Source organism: Alligator mississippiensis, chromosome 5, assembly GCF_030867095.1.
Source record: "Alligator mississippiensis isolate rAllMis1 chromosome 5, rAllMis1, whole genome shotgun sequence".
NCBI lineage: Eukaryota > Metazoa > Chordata > Crocodylia > Alligatoridae > Alligator > Alligator mississippiensis.
Window position 1 is genome coordinate 49,349,168 of NC_081828.1, and position 22,370 is coordinate 49,371,537.

The following is a 22,370-nucleotide window of genomic DNA, read 5'->3' on the forward strand; positions in this document are numbered from 1 at the left end:
CCCACACCACGCTGCCTTTCACCCTCCCAAATTCTGTTCCCTAGAAATCAAGTATTTCACAAGATCTTCACCTGCACTGCATTGCTAATAAGTGAAATTTTAGTATTTGTTTCTATAAGAGGGAAATCAAGACAAATAGTCAAGGCATTTGAGGAGACAGGCATATAAATCTCCTATCTCCTTCAGTGCTCATTTCACCTTCTGATTTAAAAAAATACCTTCCTTTTATTTAAAGTAGATCCATACCAAACTGTTTTAGAGAAAGCTTTGGAAAGGCAAAAGCATGTGAACACCAACAGGTCTTCTTCAAAAGAAAATTCTATTCAAATACCAGACAATAGAGCAAGCAGAGAAAGTAGCTACTACTCTTCTTTCTAATCTAGAGATCAAGCATGTCATCCTTCTTTCATATATTTCATGACTGGAAAATGGAAAGCTATTTCTCAAGATTTTCTGTCTATCAAAGTGCAAGGCATTTTATAATTAAAATTATATTTCTTCACCACTCATTTGAAGCAAACACTTTAAGCACTGCATAAAGCATCCATGTCCATTTTAAATGCCAGTTATGACACCATTTCTTTCTATTAAAAATGCTTAAAATAATCAACAGCAGAACTTCAAGGAGAGTGCTGAGTTTTTGTTTAAAAGAGGATTGTTCTGCCTAATGAGATATCACACTCTACTCTGCCTTGACCTCTGGGGAAAAAAGTACTGCACTGTACGTGTATTCTTCTACATCAGTCCTCCCTCCCTAGGAGCATTAACACATACTGCCAATACTACAGATGAATCAAACACCAAATCACAGCTCTGACCATGTTGCCAGCTGCTTTAATTTATTTAGGGAAATCATGGATTTAACAAACATCCACCAGTCATCAGCCAAAGTAGCCAGAGGCCCCAATAACCACATCAGATAGCAGAAGTTTCTAGGCACGGAGCTACAGTGCACAACTCCTCCCTTGTTTGAGTGCAGCAGCAACAAGAGTTAAAATAATACACCTTCCACTGAAGCAAGGAATAATTTAAACACAAATGTTGGTAACTTCCTATTATGTAAATTTTCGGATCGGCCTGCCATTTCAATAGAGACCATTACAAAAATCAAAAACAAAATCTAAACAGAAAAGTGAAACAGTTCTGGCACTCTAAGTGCACTGAAGAGCATAAGGGAACCTTAAGAGGTGGGAGAAGGGAGGGAGGAAGGACATGGAAGTTTTCAGAGGATTTTTTTTTATATGTTTGGAAGAAACTGACATTTTTCTCTCTCAAATCCTCTACAGCAAGTGTGCCAGCCTTACACCTGGAACAGCTGTAGATTTTCAGCTTACCAGATAAAACACTTGTAACTTCAAATTTGAAGAGAAGGGACCTCACTTCATCAGTACTGCTGGAGAGACTGGGGGGGAAGGCAGCCAGGCTGCACAGTCTCCGCCATACTTAGTAGCCAGTTCACTATGTGCAGGAATATGCCAAGTTACCTTCCCACCCTTGTCGTCAGTAGCTTTTGGGTTGGAATTTACATGTACTAGTGAGAGTGGGAAAAACAAATAAACAAAAAACCCCACTCATCCAAAGTTTCTCAAACATTTTTATGTCTCAATACTGTATGTTACTAAAAGAATATATTGGAGAGAAACAACTACATCTTATCGTTCATTAATAGAAATGCTGTTTCTTCCATGCACTGCCTTGTATATACATACACCCCTTGTGTATTTTCTGACACTAGGATTCTATTTCCTACATTTAAAACACAGCTGAGATTGAATGAGAAACTTTGTTATCAGCCAACCTAGGTGCGTAAGCATGTAAGAGAACTTGGAGAAGAAAGTAAAACATACTCTCAAGGGCAAGTCAATTTATGATCCTTGGATTATAGAAACGTAACTGGAAGCACCTCAAAGATTAGGCACCGTACGTGTTACTGCAAAATAAATTTACCTGTTACACGAGTCATCCTGGTAGAAAAATAGCACTGCTCCAGGTCCTCAAAATGAGCCGTGAGCCTCTTCCGCCTCGAAGCCAATGTACTATTATACCATGGTTGCTTTTTGGTCTGAGTAGAGAACAGAAAAACAACACTTATTAAAAAAAAAAAAAAAGGGGGCCTGGACCTGATTTTATCCCCCTTGGTAGGTTTGTACAAAACACAAACAGTTTATAGACGCAACCTTTTATTTTAAGAGGTTTATTGTTCTGAAAAATCACTAAAAAAAAAAAAAATTATCACACCTTATTACGACATGCAACTTGTTAAGTCTTACGCCCCAAAACTGACAAGAACAAGTCAGTCTAATCAGGTCATTCTGGATCCTATCCCTACACTCCAGAAACCTGGTGTCATCCACAAATTTGTTAAGTATGCACTCAGTCCAATCATCCAAATCATTAATGAAAATGTTGCATAAGATCAGAGTCACACAGACCCCTGGGGAATCTCACTTGATACCTCCTCCCAACTAGATATTGAGCCACTGTGAACTACTTGCTGACTATTGATTCAATCAGTTATCTTACAATGATTCAACCAGTGACCTTCCATCACTTTCATCAAGTTTGTATTTCCTTAACTTGTTAATGAGAATGTTGTGGGAGACAGTGTCAAAAGCCTTGCTAAAAATCAAGGTATACCACATCCACTGCCCTCCCCTCATCCACAGAGACTGTCACCTAGTTACAGAAATAAACTAGATTGGTCAGGCATGACTTGCTCTTACTGAATCTATGCTGACTGCTCCTGATCACCTTCTCATCTAAGTGTTTCGCAACAGATTCCCTGAGGACCTGCATCATCCATAACTAGATTGCCTTCTGCAGTCTGTAAGGGACCAATGGAATTCCTGGTCTTGCTCTTACTTCTGAAATCCCTACAGAACCCCTTTTTATTGCCTTATGTCCTCTGCCAGCTGCATCCCAAATTGTACCTTGTTCTTCCTAAATGTTCTTCTTCCATGCTCAAGTGATAGTCTTATACTCTCCCCTAGTACTATAACCAATTTTATACTTTTTATAGTATTCCTTTTTGTGTTTCAGCTCCTTGAAGAAACTGTTGTCTAGCCAGACTGACCTCCTCCTGCACTTCCCATTCTTTCAACTCATTGGAACAGGGCTGCAATTCATGGGCCGAAGCCTCAGGCACAAGACTCAGAAACCAACTCGCTAATGAAAACAACTAGGAATCCTTGGGGGGGGTGTCACAGGATTACACTACTCAAGGGTACAGATACTGCAATATCATCGCCTTGCCTCACCTATCACTTCTCTCTCAAACAAAAGAAAACATACAGAATAATACCATGCAGTTCTCCAGGCAAGAACTCTCAGAAAGAATGGATTTTGTTATAAACACTTTCTTCAAAGAACAAAAATTGTTAGAAGTATTCCTGTTCTTTATGAAATTGCCAATCAGATAAAAGAAAAAGCAGAGGTCTATTATGACATTTCTAAGTTCCAGGGAAGGCTTCAATATATAGAATTAAATTTATCTAAAGTTTAGAAATATTGCAGCTGAGGTCTGGAAAAATCATCAACCCTGTAGAATCAATAAAAATTGTGAGGGGACAACTTCATAAAACAAAATGAATGTTTTGAACAAGTTTACCACTGAAGTAATAGAAAAAAAAAAAATTAATAGTTCTTTCTTTCCTCATATTTATATTACTGGTAAAAATCGGAAACATAGTCTTCTTCCAGCAGAGACAACTCATTCCTTTAGCTTTTATATAAAAGAAAAATGTATACATTAAAAAACTTCATTTCATTATCTCTGAATACACACATACAAAACTTAATTAAAAGTTCCCTCATTCCTTCATGAATCATTTCATAACAGTATCACTGGTCATAGGCAAATAAGGTTCTATTACACAGGAATGTGCAAACCATGAAGACTGAAATCTTGGCTCCACTGAAGTCAATGGGAGCACTACAAAAAAATTACAATATTAATTCATATGCATAAACACACCCTTGATTTAGAGAAAGCAGCAAAAACTCCAGATGTAACCTATCATATAAGAGCTATGGCTGTAAGCTAACTGTATAAATGACATGTTCAGGATTTCAACTTCACACTGATTGCATGTATGCCCAAAATAACTGGTATCATATTGAAAGCAATATAGACTTAAAAGACATCCAACATACTGTAAGTGTCTCTACTTTACTGCAGTCTTGACAACAATAGAAACATGGTGACTTTATCCTAGTAGCATCTTCATGTTACTAACATGATCTGGACTGCAAGAGTTTCAGCATTAAACAACCAGGCTCAAAATGGCTGCAAGTATCATACAACAATCACTTCAGTCTCAAGGTGAGAAGCTGCCTGGAATAAGACGAGCTAATAATAAACTAATCCTGAATTTGCTAGGTGGCTCCAGTCCATACAGAGATTAAATCAATTATGTTAGGTAGTTCACCTAATAAGCAGTACACACCTACTTGATCTTACGAGGCAAAATTCCACTCCAAAAAGGTCTCAGACTGGTTCACAACTGCTCCACTGTGCTAACAATCAATCTGCAGAAACTCTTGATCAGAAGCAGAACAGCAAAATACTCTCAGCTGCTCCTATTCTAACCAAGCATCCATCAGCTTCAAGGCAAGAAACCTGCTTTATGGCTACTCAATTAGTTACCAAGCTATGCTGGAAATGATGACAAGGAGAAGGATCGGGGAAAGGCAGTTGTAATGAATAAGCAGCTGGCGAAAAGGCTTGGCTAGGTGGAAGGGAGGAGGATGCAAAATGATACCCTCTCACCAACTTGAAAAACCAATGATTAGGGGGAAGGCTCTGCAGTCCAAAATCCAAACAGTCTAAGGAGTAAGGAGAAGCTGTTTAATTCTAGGGAGAGCTATGCTGTACATAATCCGCAAGCAAGAGACAGCACCTTGTGCCAGAAAACAAGTTTCTCTGTCCTGTTTGAGATGATTAAAGAAAGCTGAGGACCCTGGTGATTTTCAAAAGGCATCTTGACACCCAGCTTGCTGGGGTCATCTGACTCCAGCAGTCTTTCTTGCCCAAGTGCAGGGGGGCTGGACAGGATGATTTGTAAGGTCCTTTTCAGCCCCTAACATCTATGAAACTATGAAAGCCATTATCAGGGCAGGCAAAATGGTAGATCTGGCCAGTGGCCAGACTCCATTTCCCAGCAGCCCCTGTCCACATCACTGAGGCCAGTCTCCATGGAGACCACAGCAGCAGTGGGGCTGTTGACAGTGAGGGCCCAGGGTTTCCATGGAGACAGGCCCCAGCAGCACTGGCAGGGTGCATGGCTGGGCAGGGAGCTGCTCCGGGGTTGGGGCTGGGATCTTGCAGCAAGACGATCTCTGCACCCCTGCCTGGGGCACGGAGGCAACAGATCACAGTTCTGCCCTGGCTCTGGGCCACGCTGTCATTGCTGCAAGAGCCTGGCCCCAGAGCGGCTGCTCGCCCAACCACGCACCCCGCCAGCCCCATCTGTCAGACTGGCCATGCCGCTGCTGGGTCTCCATGGAAACCAGCTACAGCAATGCAGACAGATGCCCCTGGGAAATGAAGCCCGCTAAAACCTGAAGTAGGACTACAACCTGTTATAACAGGCATAGGATAGTTTGGACTTAGAGAGTCTCCTTGTTGTTCCTGAAGCCCATGCAAGTGTTTTGAACTTTAATTAGCTGCTGGCTAGGTTATGAAAAACTGAGAAAGCATTTTGAATCCTCTAGATGAGGGTATTTGTTTGGAGCACCAAGCTAGCAAGAATCATGTCACTACCTAGACTCAAACAAGCCACTGTAGAGAAAGTTGCGGTGTTTCAGTGACCAATATCCCATGGGATCTCCCATTTACAGAAAGCATAGCAAAGCACTACAATTACTTCAAATACCTGGAGTGATTCACTGCATTTTTAGAGTTTGCTGCATGTATTCATCATTTTTAGCCTCACTTATTAATGCAAGAACTACAAGAAAGAATTGGGAAGAAAAAGGCAGAACTGTTTTTTTTTATTTAAAATTTTATAGCTTGAACAGAAACTTCCAACAAGGAAAAATGCATCAGTTCTGCATACAACCTCATCATTTCCATCTTGAAAATGAAAGGTATTAGAGGCTAAAATATTCCATCTAAGCCCTCAGATCATAGATAACGCACACACACACACACACGGCTTTTGAATACTGTATGACTATAAAAAACCAGTTATCCTTGAAGAACAAGTTTCTACATTTGTCAACAGAGCAATGCCCATTGAGGTGTGAAAAAGAAAGCCATGTTGTCCATTTCAGTATAGTACTGTATCTTACTTCCAGCAGTGCCCAACATGATTTTACCAAGACTGATCATTAACAAAACAGGCAGTCTGGTTTTCTACCTTCATTTTCACCATAGATTTCTTTTTAAGATTAAAAATACCTTTAAACTAAATATTTCTTCGCATTTAAAATTATTTCCAGATTTCCAATCCAAAAATACATTAGAGTTTAATTAGCAATTTACATTCCAGAGAAAGAAGATCTTAATATATTCAGGGACACAAACTTATGCTCTTGTTAATAGACTGTCATGCATAACAGCTGAAAAATAAAGAATTATTTTGAGGGGGAAGGGTATAAGCAGGCAGCTCCTTTCTGCTTCAGAAGGCAAAATTAAACTATTAAGATGAGTAGCATTAATGCAAAAAAGAAATCCCAACAAATAAAAATCAACCTAGGTTAAAACTCTGAAGATAAACTCTGCACTCACATTTTGCATAACCTTTAGAAAACAGGAGATACAAGGTATTTATAAAAAGCCAATCACCATGGTATCTAGGTATCATGAATGACAGGCGTACATGGACCAGAAAGAGAATATCCTCCACTCAATTACAAAAACTGATAGCTGGTTTTACACTTTAAAAGTTCTACAAGAATGCCAGTTCATGATTTATTTCAGAATGCATTATTTACGCTAATTTATTCTTTAGCTTATTTTCCCCAACATTTAAGATTCAAACCCATTGTTATCTGTACATTTGACCAAAACACATTAACAATACAAGTGTGATGAGATGCCCAATCACAGGGTAAGGACACCTAGTGAGTTAGCCAAGGACTTGCCTATATTAGAGGTTTTACCTCAATAAATAAATCAATTAAATTTGAAGCCTTAAAAGGACAGATGTCCAAAAAGATATCCGTTGTGTCCTAGATGTTATCCAAAACCGACCAGCATATCTGAGTCAGCTTAGGTGGTTCGGTAAGTCATGTCTCCCCTCCCAAATGCTTCTAGTAAAGAGGAATTAAGCCTCAAACAAACTGCACCTCCCTCCATTTAAAATGGCCATAAAAAAGAAAAATTAGCCTTGAAAACAACAACAAAAAAATCAGATATTTAAATTTATTGCATCAGTTCTCCTGTGCAAAGAATATGTCCTTGACTGAATCTGGATTCATGACCATATGCAGTCATTACTTTAGTTTCTGCCCTGAATAAGCATGTGACTTTTTAAAGATTCAGATTTATAAGAATGTGTTTGATCAATGTTCTGGATATTGAAAACATTATTTTTGGCCTTTTTGCAGAGATCTATGCATCACCTTACCTGAGAACTGCCACTGAACCCTGGAGGCTGGCTGTATTCCGTGGAATCAATAATACTACTGTAAAACCAAGAGAAACAGAAAATCTGCTTAAAAATCACTGTGCACTTATCCTCTATCATTTTCAACCTGTTTATTTTCCCCATTACATCCAGGAACAGACTTGTTTAGAAATTCATCTTACAGGCACGAAATATCAAGTTTGTTTGTTTTTTTTTAAATACAGAATAATTAAATGTCTGCTAGAGACGAAGGGGGGATTATCCTTATGCCTACAAGAAATTCTACCTTTTTGTTAAACTATACTCTTTATTTTAAACACTGTGCATATGGCATGGTTGGTTGTTTGTTTGTTTTTTAAATACATGCTATTACAAAATAATTGTGTAAGAAAACCTGCCATCCAAGAAAGAGTTAGTACTATTTCATGGAGCCCAGTATAACAGCATGAAAGTAGGAGTCAGAGAAACTGGCTGGGGAGGTGGGGGGAAATGAAGTGATTTCTGTTTCAAATACCTTAGCATTACCACTGACTCGCAACCTTTTTGAACTTGAGGCACTCCTCACTGGGTTCGAGACACCCCTCCATAACTTTTGCTAATTGCGTAGCCTGCAGTTTCAAAATCTAATTTATATATTATGGTGCTTGCTTCCTTGCAGAGGAGATGGGCTGTGGGGGTGAGCAAGCAGAGACAAGCCTAAGCCTACACTTATCTACTTATCTCCTCACACCTCAGGGCACCTAAGGTCCATGATCACTGCATTAAAGTACACTGAGAAATCATTTCTCCAACTCTGTAGTAGACTGGGGTACAAGTTGTGAAGTACAGCTTTAAGCTTGAAAATATTCAAACCCAGAGGTACAGCTCAGGCATATTTCACTGCATATTTTCCCGGCTTTTCTTGCATACAATTTCAGTAAAGTACCAAGTTGCTTTCTTTCAGAATTTTATTAAGAAAACAAGGCTAGAGAACGATAACCATGTCTTTAAAAAAGAGCTTTTAGTGCCCAAGTTCAGGAACTAAAGCAGAGGCGTAATGGGATGTCTGATCAGTCTGGGTGGTAGCAGCGCATGGAGCAGCAGCATTGGTTGCAGTGCTGGCAGCACAGTGGCAGCTGGTCTGACAGCACAACTGACACTATTTTTGCACCCCCACCACGGCAAAGGTTGGTCTCTTGCTGACCCTCCCTTCATTATGCCACTGTGCTGAAGTATGCATTCTTTAGCTTAAGTGGCCCAATTCTGAAAATTACTAACTCCCATTCCCCTCTGCAGCATCTGACAACTTGAGTAGGAGTTACTGGATTTTCAACACTTTTGCATATGGGAACAATTAATTGGTCATCTAAAAAACATATTTAGAAACTGAGCTTTAAATAGCCCTACTTGAAAATCCTGCCTAGAGTATTTAAAACAATATGCAAATCCTTCCATCTCTTAATTGTCAGCCTTTACTTGTTTACTTAATACAGGGTAGCATTTTGAATGTTAAATCTTAAAATACTTGCATATTTTGCACACAAAAGAATGGCATCAGAAAAAATTATTACAAAACTTCTCTTGCAAATGCCACCGCTATTCACATTTTTTGAAAGTCTTGTTTTCACGTAATTATTCTATGACTTATTTACTTTTGGCATGTCATTTACCTTGGACTAAAAAGAGACTGTTATATAACAGTTTTTGTCAGCTTCATTTTTATGTTCTGATGTACAGCATACGGCTAGATATAAACAATGTTACTAGTGAAGGCTGCAGGATTTTTTGTTACTATTTATTATTGTTATAGGAAACATTTATTTGACTTGATTTGGTTAAAATAGAGCTCTGTACAGACACATGTCCTTGTCTTGGTTGCAAAAATTGATCAGTCATGTTGACATTTTGTGCGTGATAAGACTACCGATTACTAGAACAAGCATTTCAGCCATCTGTAATGCCAGGAAGACAAAATACTAGTAACTAATATTTTAGTCCTCAACTTAAATATTAAATTTAAGAATGTATTGGAGATAAGTGGGCACTCATGACAGCAGTGGAATTATTTTTACACACCACTATAATTAACTTCTAAAGAAGTCCAAGTGATGAGTTCTTAACAATTACTGCATTGAAACTATAAATAATAAAGATATACATGAAAAAAAAAATCTTCCAGGAAGATACTCATTTTGTACTATATCTTTGGGGAGGGAAAAGTAATGGGCTGTTTCAAGCACATTCAGGGACAATAAACTTTAATCAGGACAGAGCCAGAAAAAGAAAAGAAGTAATGAAACAGCAGTTCTTGTAGATGGCAATGAGATGCATGGCTGGAAAATAATGAAAGATACGCTGCTGCGAGAGAAAGGTAGAGAGACAATTAACAGCAACACATGCAGATTTAAAGTGTCTAGTATCATTTTGTCACAAGTCTTCGAGATGAAAGGCTTCCAGAAATGCAGAAATAATTCCCCTAGCCACAGACAGATAAACCAGTTCTGCACTATACTCAAAGGTGAAGCTGAAGATTTTGTTTGTTTGTTTTTTAAACAAACAGACTTAAAGGAAACTTAAAATGAAGGTCCTATTTACAAGCCTTCCTAATATTTAGAAAAAACAACTGTGATCAACAAATGCTGCTACTTTCATTAATAAAGCATGTTATAAAGTCTGAGAGTAAAAACAAAAAAGGCAACAGGTATATTGGCCTGCAGGTGGCAAATAAAGAAAGAACAAACAGATATGAAGACAAGGAATTAGAGTAAATAGGTAAAAAACATTGTTTGAACAAGTGAACATCAGGATAATATTAGGGCTGTGCGAAGCTTTGGTCCCCGATTTGATTCAGTGGGGATTTGGCCCGATTCAGTGGCCGAATCTCAGAATCCAAATTTAATCGGATGACCCTTTAATCTCTCCGTATCAAATCGGAGCCCTTCAAATTGATTTGGAGAGATTCATAGATTCGGACAGAGACAGCTTTAAATGTTTTTTCTACGTACTTCTAGGTACCAGGGGCTTGTGAATGATGCGATGCTGGAGTGAGAGGCGTGTCCCACAGGAGTGTGGGGGGGGACTCCCCAATGCGCTTGGCAACAGACCCAGAAGTACTTCCAATCCACTTCTGGATCTGCCAGGGAGCTCACTGGGCCCCCCCCGCACCTCTCCAGCTCGGTGACTGGTGCCTCCTCGGTCTGTTTGGGGGTGGGGGGGCACCCAGGGTCCCCCAGCAGCCAAATCGCCAAGCCAGGGAGGCACAGGGGAGGGAGGGGGATTGTCAGCATGCTCCCTGGCAGTCCCAGAAGTACTTCCAGGTTCGCCGTCAAGCACGTGGAGGGCACACTCCTGTGGAATGCTCCATGCGCTCCAGCATTGCAGCAATCACAAGCTGCGCCTGCTACCTCAAGGTATGTAGAAAAACATTTAAAGCTGTGTCTGTGTCCAAATTGCTGATTCTACGAATCTTCAGATTCAGATTCGGACGAATCGAATCCGGGACAGCGATCCGAATCAACAAATCAAATTACTGTCCCCGATTCGGGCTGAATCTGAATCGAATAGGGCCCACTTCACACACCCCCTAGATAAAATTATTTTTTAGTTGGCCATCTTTCCCAGGAACTCGGGTTAGAATGATAACATTTATTTGAAAAACTAAAGCTACAAGAAAACGTTAGCTATGCATTTCTTCCATGCACCTACTCACCACCCAAGAGGCACACTGTGTTGGTTGGTTAGGAAAAAAATTTCTTTCTGAGAAACATTTGTTCTCTTAGCCCTTAATAATCCCACTCATCACCAATTCTATTTCCCTTCATTAATACATAAAAAACAGGAACCCTTAGGTCAGTAAACAAGTATTGTACTATTACACCACTTGATGTTCCATCATTTCTGGTAGAAAAGCATTTTACATATTTGGTTTCTTTTTGGCACATACTGAGTACAAAGCAAGCAGTTAAGTTACAACAATGTGCCTTCTGTAGTTATAGCTACAGAAAATTCAAGGCCCCATTTCCATGTTAGAAAGCATGGTTATGAATACAAGATAGAAAGAACCACTTTTTGGCTAGGTGTGCTTATATGCTTGTGCTGAAAGGGGATAGGGCTGAAGGGGACGGGGGGGGGGAAGGAAGTGAGGAATGTGTAAAACTAAGGAATAACGTTGTTATTCAAGCAGAAAACAATTTTAAAAAGGAGGCTTGGTGGAGAAAGCCAGTGATTCAGAGGTAGACGCAAATTAAAGGATATATCAGACAGGAACTAGACAAGGAACTGGTGGATCTAAAAGTTCAAGCAGAGGGAATACTGCAAACATACATACAAAATAGATTTTTCCATCAAAAGCAAATATTTATGGTAACCTCGTACTGTTTTATAAAATACATTAGTAAGGAATTCTCACCAGATGAAGTTATAACAAAAAATTAAGTATGTGAACAAGATATGTCCTGGTTTAAAACATCATTTTAATTCATATGGAGATGTTCAACTTCCCTATAATTAAATAACACATTTGAACATGGAAATGATTATAAGTACACTTTAAAATGAGATAATATATTTCATTCTTACTGGTTCATTGCATCTCTAAAAGTGTGCTTTAATATGAAATATTTCACTTAACATGGAACCAGAAGAGTCAGCAAATTTTAAAACTCCCATCAATTATTCTGTAGCATTCTTTCCAAGGAAACATCAAGATTACAATTTTTGAGCTGTTCACTAAAACAAGTTTAATATTGGAAACCAAATTAATTTTAGGAAGTTGAGAGCTACTGGAATTGGAATACAAATAATTTAGGTCTTTGGTCATATGAAAACAGACTCAATACCAGCATGTGGCATAGTCATAGGCTTCAGAAATCACTAGACAAGTGAAGTCCCTTAAGAATCTTTCCTTTACATATTACTTGTTTTAGCAAAAAAGCTATACTTTCTTTGACACTGGCAATATCACACTACAAGGTAAAGAAGGGATACTTAGAGGCTTGAAACAGGGATCGGCAACATAAGGCCCCATGGGCCAGATCTAACCGGCAGGCTTCCAAGCCTCCATAGCTAAGCAACAGGGGGAAACAGCAGCTGGGTAAGAAGCACAGGCCTGGCTCAGACCTGACCTGGATTTATCTGACCTGCCTCTTGGAAACCTCACCAACTGCTAATTTAGAGAGAAATTATCCCATATGCATTCTGGAAATGCCCTTACTCATTTATTCTACCAGGTTCGTATAATGCTATACATAAAACAATGGTTTTGTCAGATTATGTATTCTAGAATGAACAGGGCAGCAGTAAGCAGATCATGTTTACAGAAAAAAAAATGCAGGGTCACAGCAATGCAATTGCCAGATTTTTAAGCCAAGAAACCCATTACTGTGACCTGTCTCTCTTCAGTATGAAAGGTTAAAAGATGCTTCTTTTGCTGTACTGTAGTGACTAAAATAATGGAGTTTTACCAACATACCTACTAACAATTTCAGTAGAGTACAAGATGAGAACTACTGACCCTAGAATGCAAGTCATATGGGGACCTGAACAAATGTCAGAGAAGCACTGCTAAAGTGAAACCAATGTGGGACAAAGAAAGAAGATTTTACCAATATTTTGCCAATAGTCCGAGCTATAAAATGTTAATCCAGGTTTGCAGTGGTATACAACATGGGTGCTTAATTTCCAGTCCAGATGCGACCCCCAGCGCCTTGCCATCCAGCCCACAGAGCTCCCCACAGATCTATGACCCTGTGTCCTAGAGCTGACATGTAGGTCAGCAAGAGGCTTGATCCCAGGACACAGAGTAGGTAGTGGCAGCACAGGGTCTCCAGGCCCTAGATCCTGGCATATGGGGCTGGACAGAGGCAGCATGAGCCAAATCCAGGCACATGGACATAATCCTGGGGCACAGAATCCCGTTTAGCCTGTGCACTGGCCCTACACCACTCTGTTGGCCCATGGGGCCTCAAAAGGCTGAGCACCACTGGTATAAACCAATGCTTGAAAAAAAATAATTTGCTGATTTGTCTCAAGTGAGAGGTAATCTCATCCACTTCTATAGAAGCTAAGGTTTCAGTTTAAGGAAAGCCTTTCTGTTTTGAAAGACAAGGCGTGTCTACACATGTGCCTTTAATGAGCATTAAAAATGGTGAAATTAGTTTAATCATGCCAAAATTAATACCTACAAATGAAGGTATTACATTTAGGCGTGGTTAGCTAAAGTGCATTAACACAGGTGTAGATGCAACCTGGCACTAATTTTAGTGCCGGGTCTGCCCAGCCACTGGGGGCATATGGCAGGACTGCAGGGACCTGGCACTAACTTTAGTTTAGTACCAAGTGCCTGCATGTGTAAACACCTACCAAAAAAAAAAAAAACTGCTTAAAGCACTACTAAATTTAATGTGCATAAATGCTTGTCCTAAGTATGTGAAGTGTGTAAAATGGCATCAATTGTGGGGTCAATTTACTGAGCCTGATGTCAGTCTCAGACTTCCCGAACTGTAGTAGCATTAAGTTATCGAAGAACAATCAAATCAATCATTTTCACTGGTGATGCTCAGAACCTTGAGCACAAGAGTGAAATTGTTCAGTCAGCCTAACTTCATTAAGCCACTGCTTAGAGAAACCTTACCAAGAGCTGGGAAAAAAGACACTGAAGTTATTCACTAATCAAAAAGACCCCAAAACAATGATACAGCAGAAGATGCTTCTTATCACTCTCTCTAACACTTTACAACCCAGAATTTAACATGAATATGAAACATTACATCCCCAAGCAAGATCTAGGGACTTTATCCAGATGTTTGCTGGGCTTGTCACCATTACACTGCCCTGAAAATCTCCAGTGAATGACCTCCCAACCACTTTAATATCCATCTCTGGGCTATTATGTTCAGTTCTGCAATAAACGGGGTGTTTGCTGATGTAACAAAACCAAACAATATTGACCATGGTAAATACTGTCCTAGAAGACTATATCATTAAGAGAAATACAGCCACAAGAAATGGAATAAAGTTCTTATACATTCAATGTGTGAAATATCACCTTGATGGCATAATAGATAATTCATGATTGAACTACTATAAAAATGTATACACTGTAAAAAACACTTTAAACTATAATCATGAGCAAATGCAAAGCCAGGCATACACGTCATTTAGAATTTTATCAGTAATCCGGAATATAATATCCCAGATTAAAATTCACTCAACAATGCAATCCCAGCAACATAATTTGGGTTTAACCAAAGACAGAAGGCAGGTGGGCAGAACCAATGAGCATTTAAGTTTAAAACCTGGCCATGTGAACATGTAAATTTAACCTTTCATACTGATCAGAGAGTCAAAGGACAGTGACTTACTTAATGTGAAATTGCTTTAGACTGTACATGTGCCAAATACAAGAATTGCATAATGTTCAAAGCACAGATGGTACTTATTAAATATTAGCTTTTCATACCCAGCAATTCAGACTGTCTATGCCAACTAATCCATCCAGTATTTAAGGCAATCAGCTTTTGAAGGCACCCGACAAAAAACAGGTCTTTAATCCAGCTGTGGAGTTGCAACAATACTCTTTGCTAACGTATTGACAGAAAGATGCATACCACTGAGAAAACAGATGGACCCTATACATGATATTTTTTATTATATCCAAAAAAGTAAGTCTACTGGAGTTCCATGCATGACACAAAGAAGACTACTGAGGACTAGAGCCACATGTGGACTTTGCAGTCCAAATTCTGAGCAGCTGTGAACTCTGTACCTGTGTGACGGTGAGGGAGTTTCACACTGAGGCACAGTACTATCCTCGCTGACTGGGGAGTACAAGCCACTCATTTCCTGAAACAGAGAGCCAAGTTACAACATATTAGAGGCACACAAAATCAATGGATGGATTTTAAATATACAATATTGATGTATATACTTATTTTTGTGGCATGTAATCAAAGGCATATCATTTATTCAATTTCTACAACAGATTCTCTCCTCTGCCACAGTAACCAAATACATAGGTTTGGTTTTTTCCATTTTAAGACCTACTTGCAGCCAGGAGGCTGTGCCTTCAGAAATGGGCAAACTTTGTAGCTATCATGCACACCTTAGTCACCCCCAGCCCAAACAACCTTACTGCATGCAACGTGGTGATACACCTTAAGTATGTCCAGAACTTTAACCTGAAGCAGAATGCTGCATCTTATTAGTCATGGAATACCTGTTCTGAGAAGGCTCTGCAAGATCATAGATTGAAATATGTTTGTATGAATTGAGCTATACTTTGTTAGTTACTCGGTGAAGGAGAAATCCTGAAGTTGTCAATTTTTATAATGCATCAAAAAGTGTCTAGAACAAAGAATTAATGCATTTTTATGACGTATGAAATCCCTAAAAAGCATTTTATAAACTCAAAGTAAATAACAAAAATTTAGATACTAGGCTTATGGGTACTAGGTGGAAAGCTGGTGATGGTTGTTGGGTAGTAGGGGGGAGAGACTGCAGAAGCTTGGCTGATACCTGGGCAGTACAATTTCAAGAGGCTGCTGAGTCTGATGCAGTCTCTTCAAATATTAATTCCTCACTCCTGGAGTCAAACACAGTCCCATGAGAACATGCAGAAAGCTCGAGCAGCCTAAGAATTGATTAGGGATGGAAGGAGATAGCTAGTAGATTTAGAAATATCTAGAATAAACCCTAGCAACACTAAAGCATGCCTTATGACAATCAGATTACCATAAAAGAAGGAACAGAATGTTATCAGGAGATAGCACATTGTTCCTCATTTTATATATAGCAGTGGTTCTACTTCTGCTCCTTCCCAGCACTCTCCTGACCTCTACATACACTACTTTCCAAGAGCAGGGAAACAAGAGAAGCATGGATAGTTAATGAGTGCTGTCTGAATACTCAGCCATCATTGGAGCTTGAAAGCAGGAATCTCTGGGGCCCTCTACACATGCAGGTAAAGGTGTGATGGGATCTAATGCACGATTCACACAATCGCACCTCCTGCCATGCCACACATGTATGGCAGAAGGTGTGATTGTGGGGTCCTGCACTAGATCCCATCATGCCTTATTGCTGGTCCAGGGGGACACTCCTAGCAAGAAACAAAATTCCTGTAGCTGGGAGCCTCCTCAGATGTGGGGCTCCCAACAACAGGGATTTCATACACTTCTGGGGCAGCCATGCCCCCTGAATGCCAGGACCAAGCTGAGTTCTGGCACTTAGTATCAGCAGCTGCAGGACTCTGGGTCCCTATAATCTGCATATGTAGCATCATCTGTACAGCTGGGAGACCTTCAACTGAGGGAGGGACCCTGCTATACGTGCAAATTAAACCTTGATAGCAACCAGTTCTAAAGTTTGTACACATTTTCAAGGTCTACCTTTATAGCCGGTTGGAACTGATGGTACAATAGCTACTTTGCACATGTAGTTGTTCTCAAGGTAATTGTGCAATTAACCAGTTAACTGCATGATACATGCAGCATGTAGAGAAGGCTCCTGTGACATCGGCAGGCTGTAACAGAGCACACTGCAGCCCTGGGTCTCCCTAGTGTTGGTGGACAGGGCAGAGCAGAGATGGAGAGGCAAGCAATCATGTCCCTTGACTGAAGGCCATGCCACTGCATCCCTTCCTCGTGTTTTGGCATAACTCCAACTGGGAGGCTCAGCAAGGAAGCATTACATCTGTCTGCACCTGGTGTGCTACGTTTTTGTAGTGCTTCAAAGTGCTGCAGCCTTGCATGTTACGTTACATCTACCCACAGCCTGGGCTCTAACTAGTTGAATAATTAAACTAAAAGCAGCAACTAATTTAGTAATTTTATGATCAATACATCAACCAATAAAATTATGCCAATCTGCTCACTACCAAAGTAAAGGATTTGGGAAAATCTGAGTAGCAGGATGAATGGCCCCCCCTTCCACCAAGGTGCAGCTTGCATGCATTCACTAAATGGACAAGTTAAAGAAAGAGCTTTGTCTGTTCAATTTTCCTGTGAATGAAACAAATGACATAAATATAACACAGCAACCTAGAGACAAGCAGACAGCTGGATGAAAATATCAAATTGTCAGAGTTACAACAATGTCTGGGCTCCTCACCTCTACTCGTTTAATATCCTCTTCCAAAACACTTAGCTCCTTCTGGATCTGTTCCAGTTGCTGTGAATAAAAGAATAAAAGAAATCTAAACCAATTTGCACTGGCACCACTGCCATCATAAATTAAGTCCTTTTCATGTGGAAATCTTAACTAAGTTAGCAAACTACAAATTTCAAAAGTCACTGCACATAAATAGTGTGTGTTCATAGATTAATGTACATGGGCACACAAAAGACATAAAAAGAAAGTTATGGTTGTGAAATAAATAGTACAAAACAAGAACATTATGTTCTTCAACACTAGTCATAAAAGGACACTGCATTATTAAATGTAATATGCTGCTCTTCTCCAACACCTTCTATCCAAAGTACTTTATGAACATTAATTATGGCTTGAATCTCCTGTAAGAGCTTCAGCAATCACTTCATCTTGCAATGAAATGCTGCCACTTGTTTCATATAACAGCAAGCATACAAACTTCTCTATGAAGAGAGAACAGTTAGTACTTACATTTTATAGCAATGTAACAAAGTTAACTGTAGCCAGCTGAAATAGCAACCAACCTATCTGAAAATCTACCAATAATTTCCAGAACAGAGATGTGTGCGTGTCTAACACCAATGTTAAAACTTCATGACCCTTTCATGGGAGTGGACCATTTAGTCATGATACCTCATCATGGTTTTGAATTCACACCTCACTGACAGATGGTACCTTAATAATCTGCAGCCCTACAACTACATGAGACAGTATATTCCACAGCTTACTTAGATGCAAGATCACAGTCTACAGAACAACCAAAACTACTTCCATCGACTCCACCCTTACCTCCAGCATCCTTTTTATGTTTTCCATGCAGTTATTCACATAGGCTATAAACAGTTTGAGGAATTCTGCAGGAATCCAGCATAGCACTGTCATTGTGGAAATTAGAACTTTGTCAATGGACTGTTATAACTACTTTATTAATAAGAGACAAAAAGGTTCAGACGCACAGGACTATCAGATGACTAGAGACGGCTGCTTGCCTGATCAAACAATACTTCAGTGTCAGCATAATTTTCTTAGTTTAATGCAAATAGTAGCCAGTTGGAATGGGGGCCTTTAAAAATTGTTATTAAATGGGCAGGTTCTTGGCAAGTGTCAAACACAATGCATTTTTACATGCAGATAGATAAGCAGTAGTTTTCCTAGAATTTATAAAAGAATCTCAAGTTGCCTATGTCCAAGGCACCTATGTGGATAATAATAAACTCGGGGGGGGGGGGGAAAATCAGTAAACTGCTCCAAGAATGCTCAATCAAGTTCTTCAGAATAGTCTTGCAAGCTATGAAATGTTTTGCAGAAAAACGGCCCTTTTCTGCATGCCATTGATTACACAGGAACAATATACGGGCTCTGCAACAGATAGACATCTCATTAAGACCTAGAAATGTTTAACATTAACCAGGCTTCTCCCCATGAAAAGCATGAAAAGAAAGGATTTTGGGGTCTATACTGATTTTTGGAACTGGATGACATGCACCAATACAGTAACCTCCTTATTCTGGAGTTCTGGGTCTATATGTAATATTGGTCACAAATGCTGTATGTGGCTTAAAACTACACTGCAACAGATAATTTACAAACCTAGTATGGCCAACATAATACAAATGGAAGAACCAGCTTGAAAAAACCTGTAACTAAAATAGCAGGTGGTAGGGTCAGTCTTGTTAGAGATAATACTAGCAAACTTTTGTGCAAGTAAAATTTGCATAGCATATATACTAGCTGTGCTCTGCTTTATTTACACAATGTTATTAGTGTCTTACTTTCATAAATTCTTTTAATACCTCATCTCACAAAAATTTAAGTTCCAAAATTGTAGCAAGGAGATGAATCAAAAGGAAATCTGCTCTAAAATTATGATTCTACATCTTTCCTGCCACAGCCAAAAAATAGAAAAGGTAAAAATAACTACCTACCTACCTACCTGCCTGCCTGCCTGCTGGTTGTTGCAGTTGCATTAAAAATACAAAAAATAACAGGTTCCTCTGTACATACAGAAGCAGAGTTGGATACAGAGGGGGTGCAGCAGTGCAGCTGCACCCCCTTTGGCTAGGTGTTGCTTGTGCAGTGAACTCTCGGATCTCACCATAACATCAGCGGAGTTCCTGCTGGAAGTGCTGCACATGTTGTCAGCTCTATGAGCTCACTATCGCAGCTTCTACCCAGTATTGCTTTCAAGCCACTGTGGACCCTGCTACTATTTGCTCTTCCTTACCCTCCCCCCCCTTACCATTTATCAGCAAGGGAAAGGGGAGGAAAGCAGCAGTGAGGCTCAGTCCTTGCCTGTCCCCTCCTTTCCCTTGCTGCTGAATTGGAGGGCCTGGAGAAGCAGGCTTTAGAGATGAAAGGAGGAATTTTCAAGGAAGTTTCAAGGAACTATAGAAAGACAAATATTTAAATCTAGTACAGCTACATTTGAACATTAAGTCCATCAGTCAGCTAAAATGGACCACTAACTGGCTATTAGCCAATTGTCTGAATGTACAACTAAACCAGTAGTTCTCCATCTTTTGGAATCGTGTCCCCCTTTCTATATTTGTTAAATTGACAGGTGCACCCCTGCGGTTCTGACTTATGGGTAATATAAATAGCATTATGTTACTACAAATCACACCATTACTTCTTTAAAAACTGAAGTATATTGTAGATTTTTCCTTTTTCCCCTGCTTTTTCTTTCTTTTCCTTATTCTGCTTTCCTAGTCTTCCTTTACATATACCCAGCCCCCCAGGAGTTCACTCCACATCTTAATTCAAATCTCAAGTTTTTATCTGGTAATTCTCTATGTGGAGCAAGAACAATGGAGAGATGTTATCTTCAGTACTGATTTTCCCCTTTTGTTGTATATGCAAAGCAAGAAAGATCAGTCAATAATTAGGTCAGGACTTGGTTTTACCTATCCTGATACAGACCTAAAAATGCTTTTAGAGCTGAAATAAGTTGATATTAAAATCCAAGCATATACCAGTAATCCTATGCCAAAGGAAAAGCTTAAGACACAAATATTATCAGAGGTAGTGTGTATGAAAAATTTTCCTTCTGTGGTCATAAAACAGTGAGCCTAGCCAGACTAGCAAGCAAGAACACACTTTATTCACAACACCTGTTCTACAGGTCCTAGTATGAGTAATTAATAAAGAAATCTCCAGGACAGAAAACAAAGACTACACTTCCATGAAATAAGGGAATATTCCTATATAGTGCCTCTACTGGCTCAAAGCTGTCCTTACAGAAGCTTCAACTTCCAGAATGCAGTGTCAGCTATAGCAAGGATGCCAAACTCCACGGCAAGATAAGGATTGCTGAGCCAGTCTGAAGGCCAAAACGGGAACAAACGCATGTGCTAAGTGCAGTGCCAAGTCCAGCCCACATGCCACATGAAGCCTGGACCAGGCCCACTCCAGGACTTGTGCTACAAGTGGCAAGCAAGCTGGATTGGGCTGTGCAGGCAGTACAGGAGACCAGTGCAGCCTACATTTCTAACCAAATCAAAAGCATGTGGGATCTCCAGTTCCTTGTAATAGAAGGAGTTTACTCTCGGATGTCAGAGGCCTGCTGCTTCCGACACCAAAAACACTCCACCAAACCAAAAAACACACAACCTCAATGATTTAGCATTATTCCATCTACAAAATTTCCCAGTAAAAAGTCTCTAAGGATAACAGGTACAGCCAGTAAACTAAACACAGAAATACAAGTAGTCCTCAGGAAGCATCTGGCAACTTCTTGTTCTTACCCAAGAGTGTCAAGAAACTCTTAAATAAGAATTACAGGGGAATTTTCCTTCCTCCAGGTTGTTCCTTTCAGAGGTGATCTCTATAACCAAGGAACAAGACATGAGGAATAAGAGGTGGTAAAATAATCCTCTTCCTCTTGTTCATTAAAGGCAGAGACTGGGTAGAAATAATTTTTTTTTACAGTATTTAAAGAACAGATCTGAAACAAAGGCATCTCCATGGAAAGCAGGTTTTCCAAAGATGTTTTGGATGTCAGGCATGAAGCAGTTGGGAAATATATCCAAGAGAGCCCTCCACATACAGCCTTTTCTTTATAAAATTTATCCATGGAAAGTTAGTTCCACAATTTCTTCCACATAGAAAATCTGGGCCCAACAGATTACAAAACCACTGGACTCATATACAGTCAAAGTATTAAATGCAACAGCATAACCTGTGAATTCACAAGATCTAAAGTAGTACCTACACCACTGCATTTGCCACAGTTAGTTACAGCTGAATCTAGGAGATTCAGAGATGCAGGGCATATCATCGGTAAAAAAAAAAAAAAAAAAAATCTTCTGTTGTATCTGCATATTATCACATAACATAAAAGTGTCTTCATCCCAACTGAGGCCCCTTGGTGCTAATTTTAAATAATTGTGAAAAATAAAAAGCAGCTGGAACATTTTTATCACTTCTGGAGTCTCCTCACTTTTAGAAGATTCTGGCTACTCTATTCAAAAGCAAGAGACTCAAAAGATCTGTGTGTTCTGAGGAACGCAAAACACTTTACTAGTTAGACCTAAACCATGAAGTGCCTCTTGATACCACATACCTGGTCATGGAGATAACTTTCCAGGGATGTTTTGGCAGGGCAAAAAGTCCCATAAACTGACTACCTTCCCCCAGAATCCAGGAATCCCAACTGATATTAGTTTACTCCTAATG

The 22,370-nt window shown here is 39.6% G+C and overlaps 1 protein-coding gene across 4 annotated transcripts in view; it reads right to left on the reverse strand.

Moving 5' to 3' along the window:
* Positions 1–22,370, reverse strand: part of COP1 (COP1 E3 ubiquitin ligase) — a 211,830-nt gene that overhangs the window by 149,983 nt on the left and 39,477 nt on the right. For all 4 annotated transcript variants that reach the window (XM_059728328.1, XM_019500188.2, XM_059728330.1 and 1 more), the window contains exons 7-10: positions 17,658–17,717; positions 15,316–15,392; positions 7,572–7,629; positions 1,948–2,062 (exon numbers count right to left, since the gene is read on the reverse strand). In XM_059728328.1, the coding sequence (XP_059584311.1) occupies positions 1,948–2,062; positions 7,572–7,629; positions 15,316–15,392; positions 17,658–17,717 (310 nt within the window). The remainder of the gene's footprint in view (positions 1–1,947; positions 2,063–7,571; positions 7,630–15,315; positions 15,393–17,657; positions 17,718–22,370) is intronic.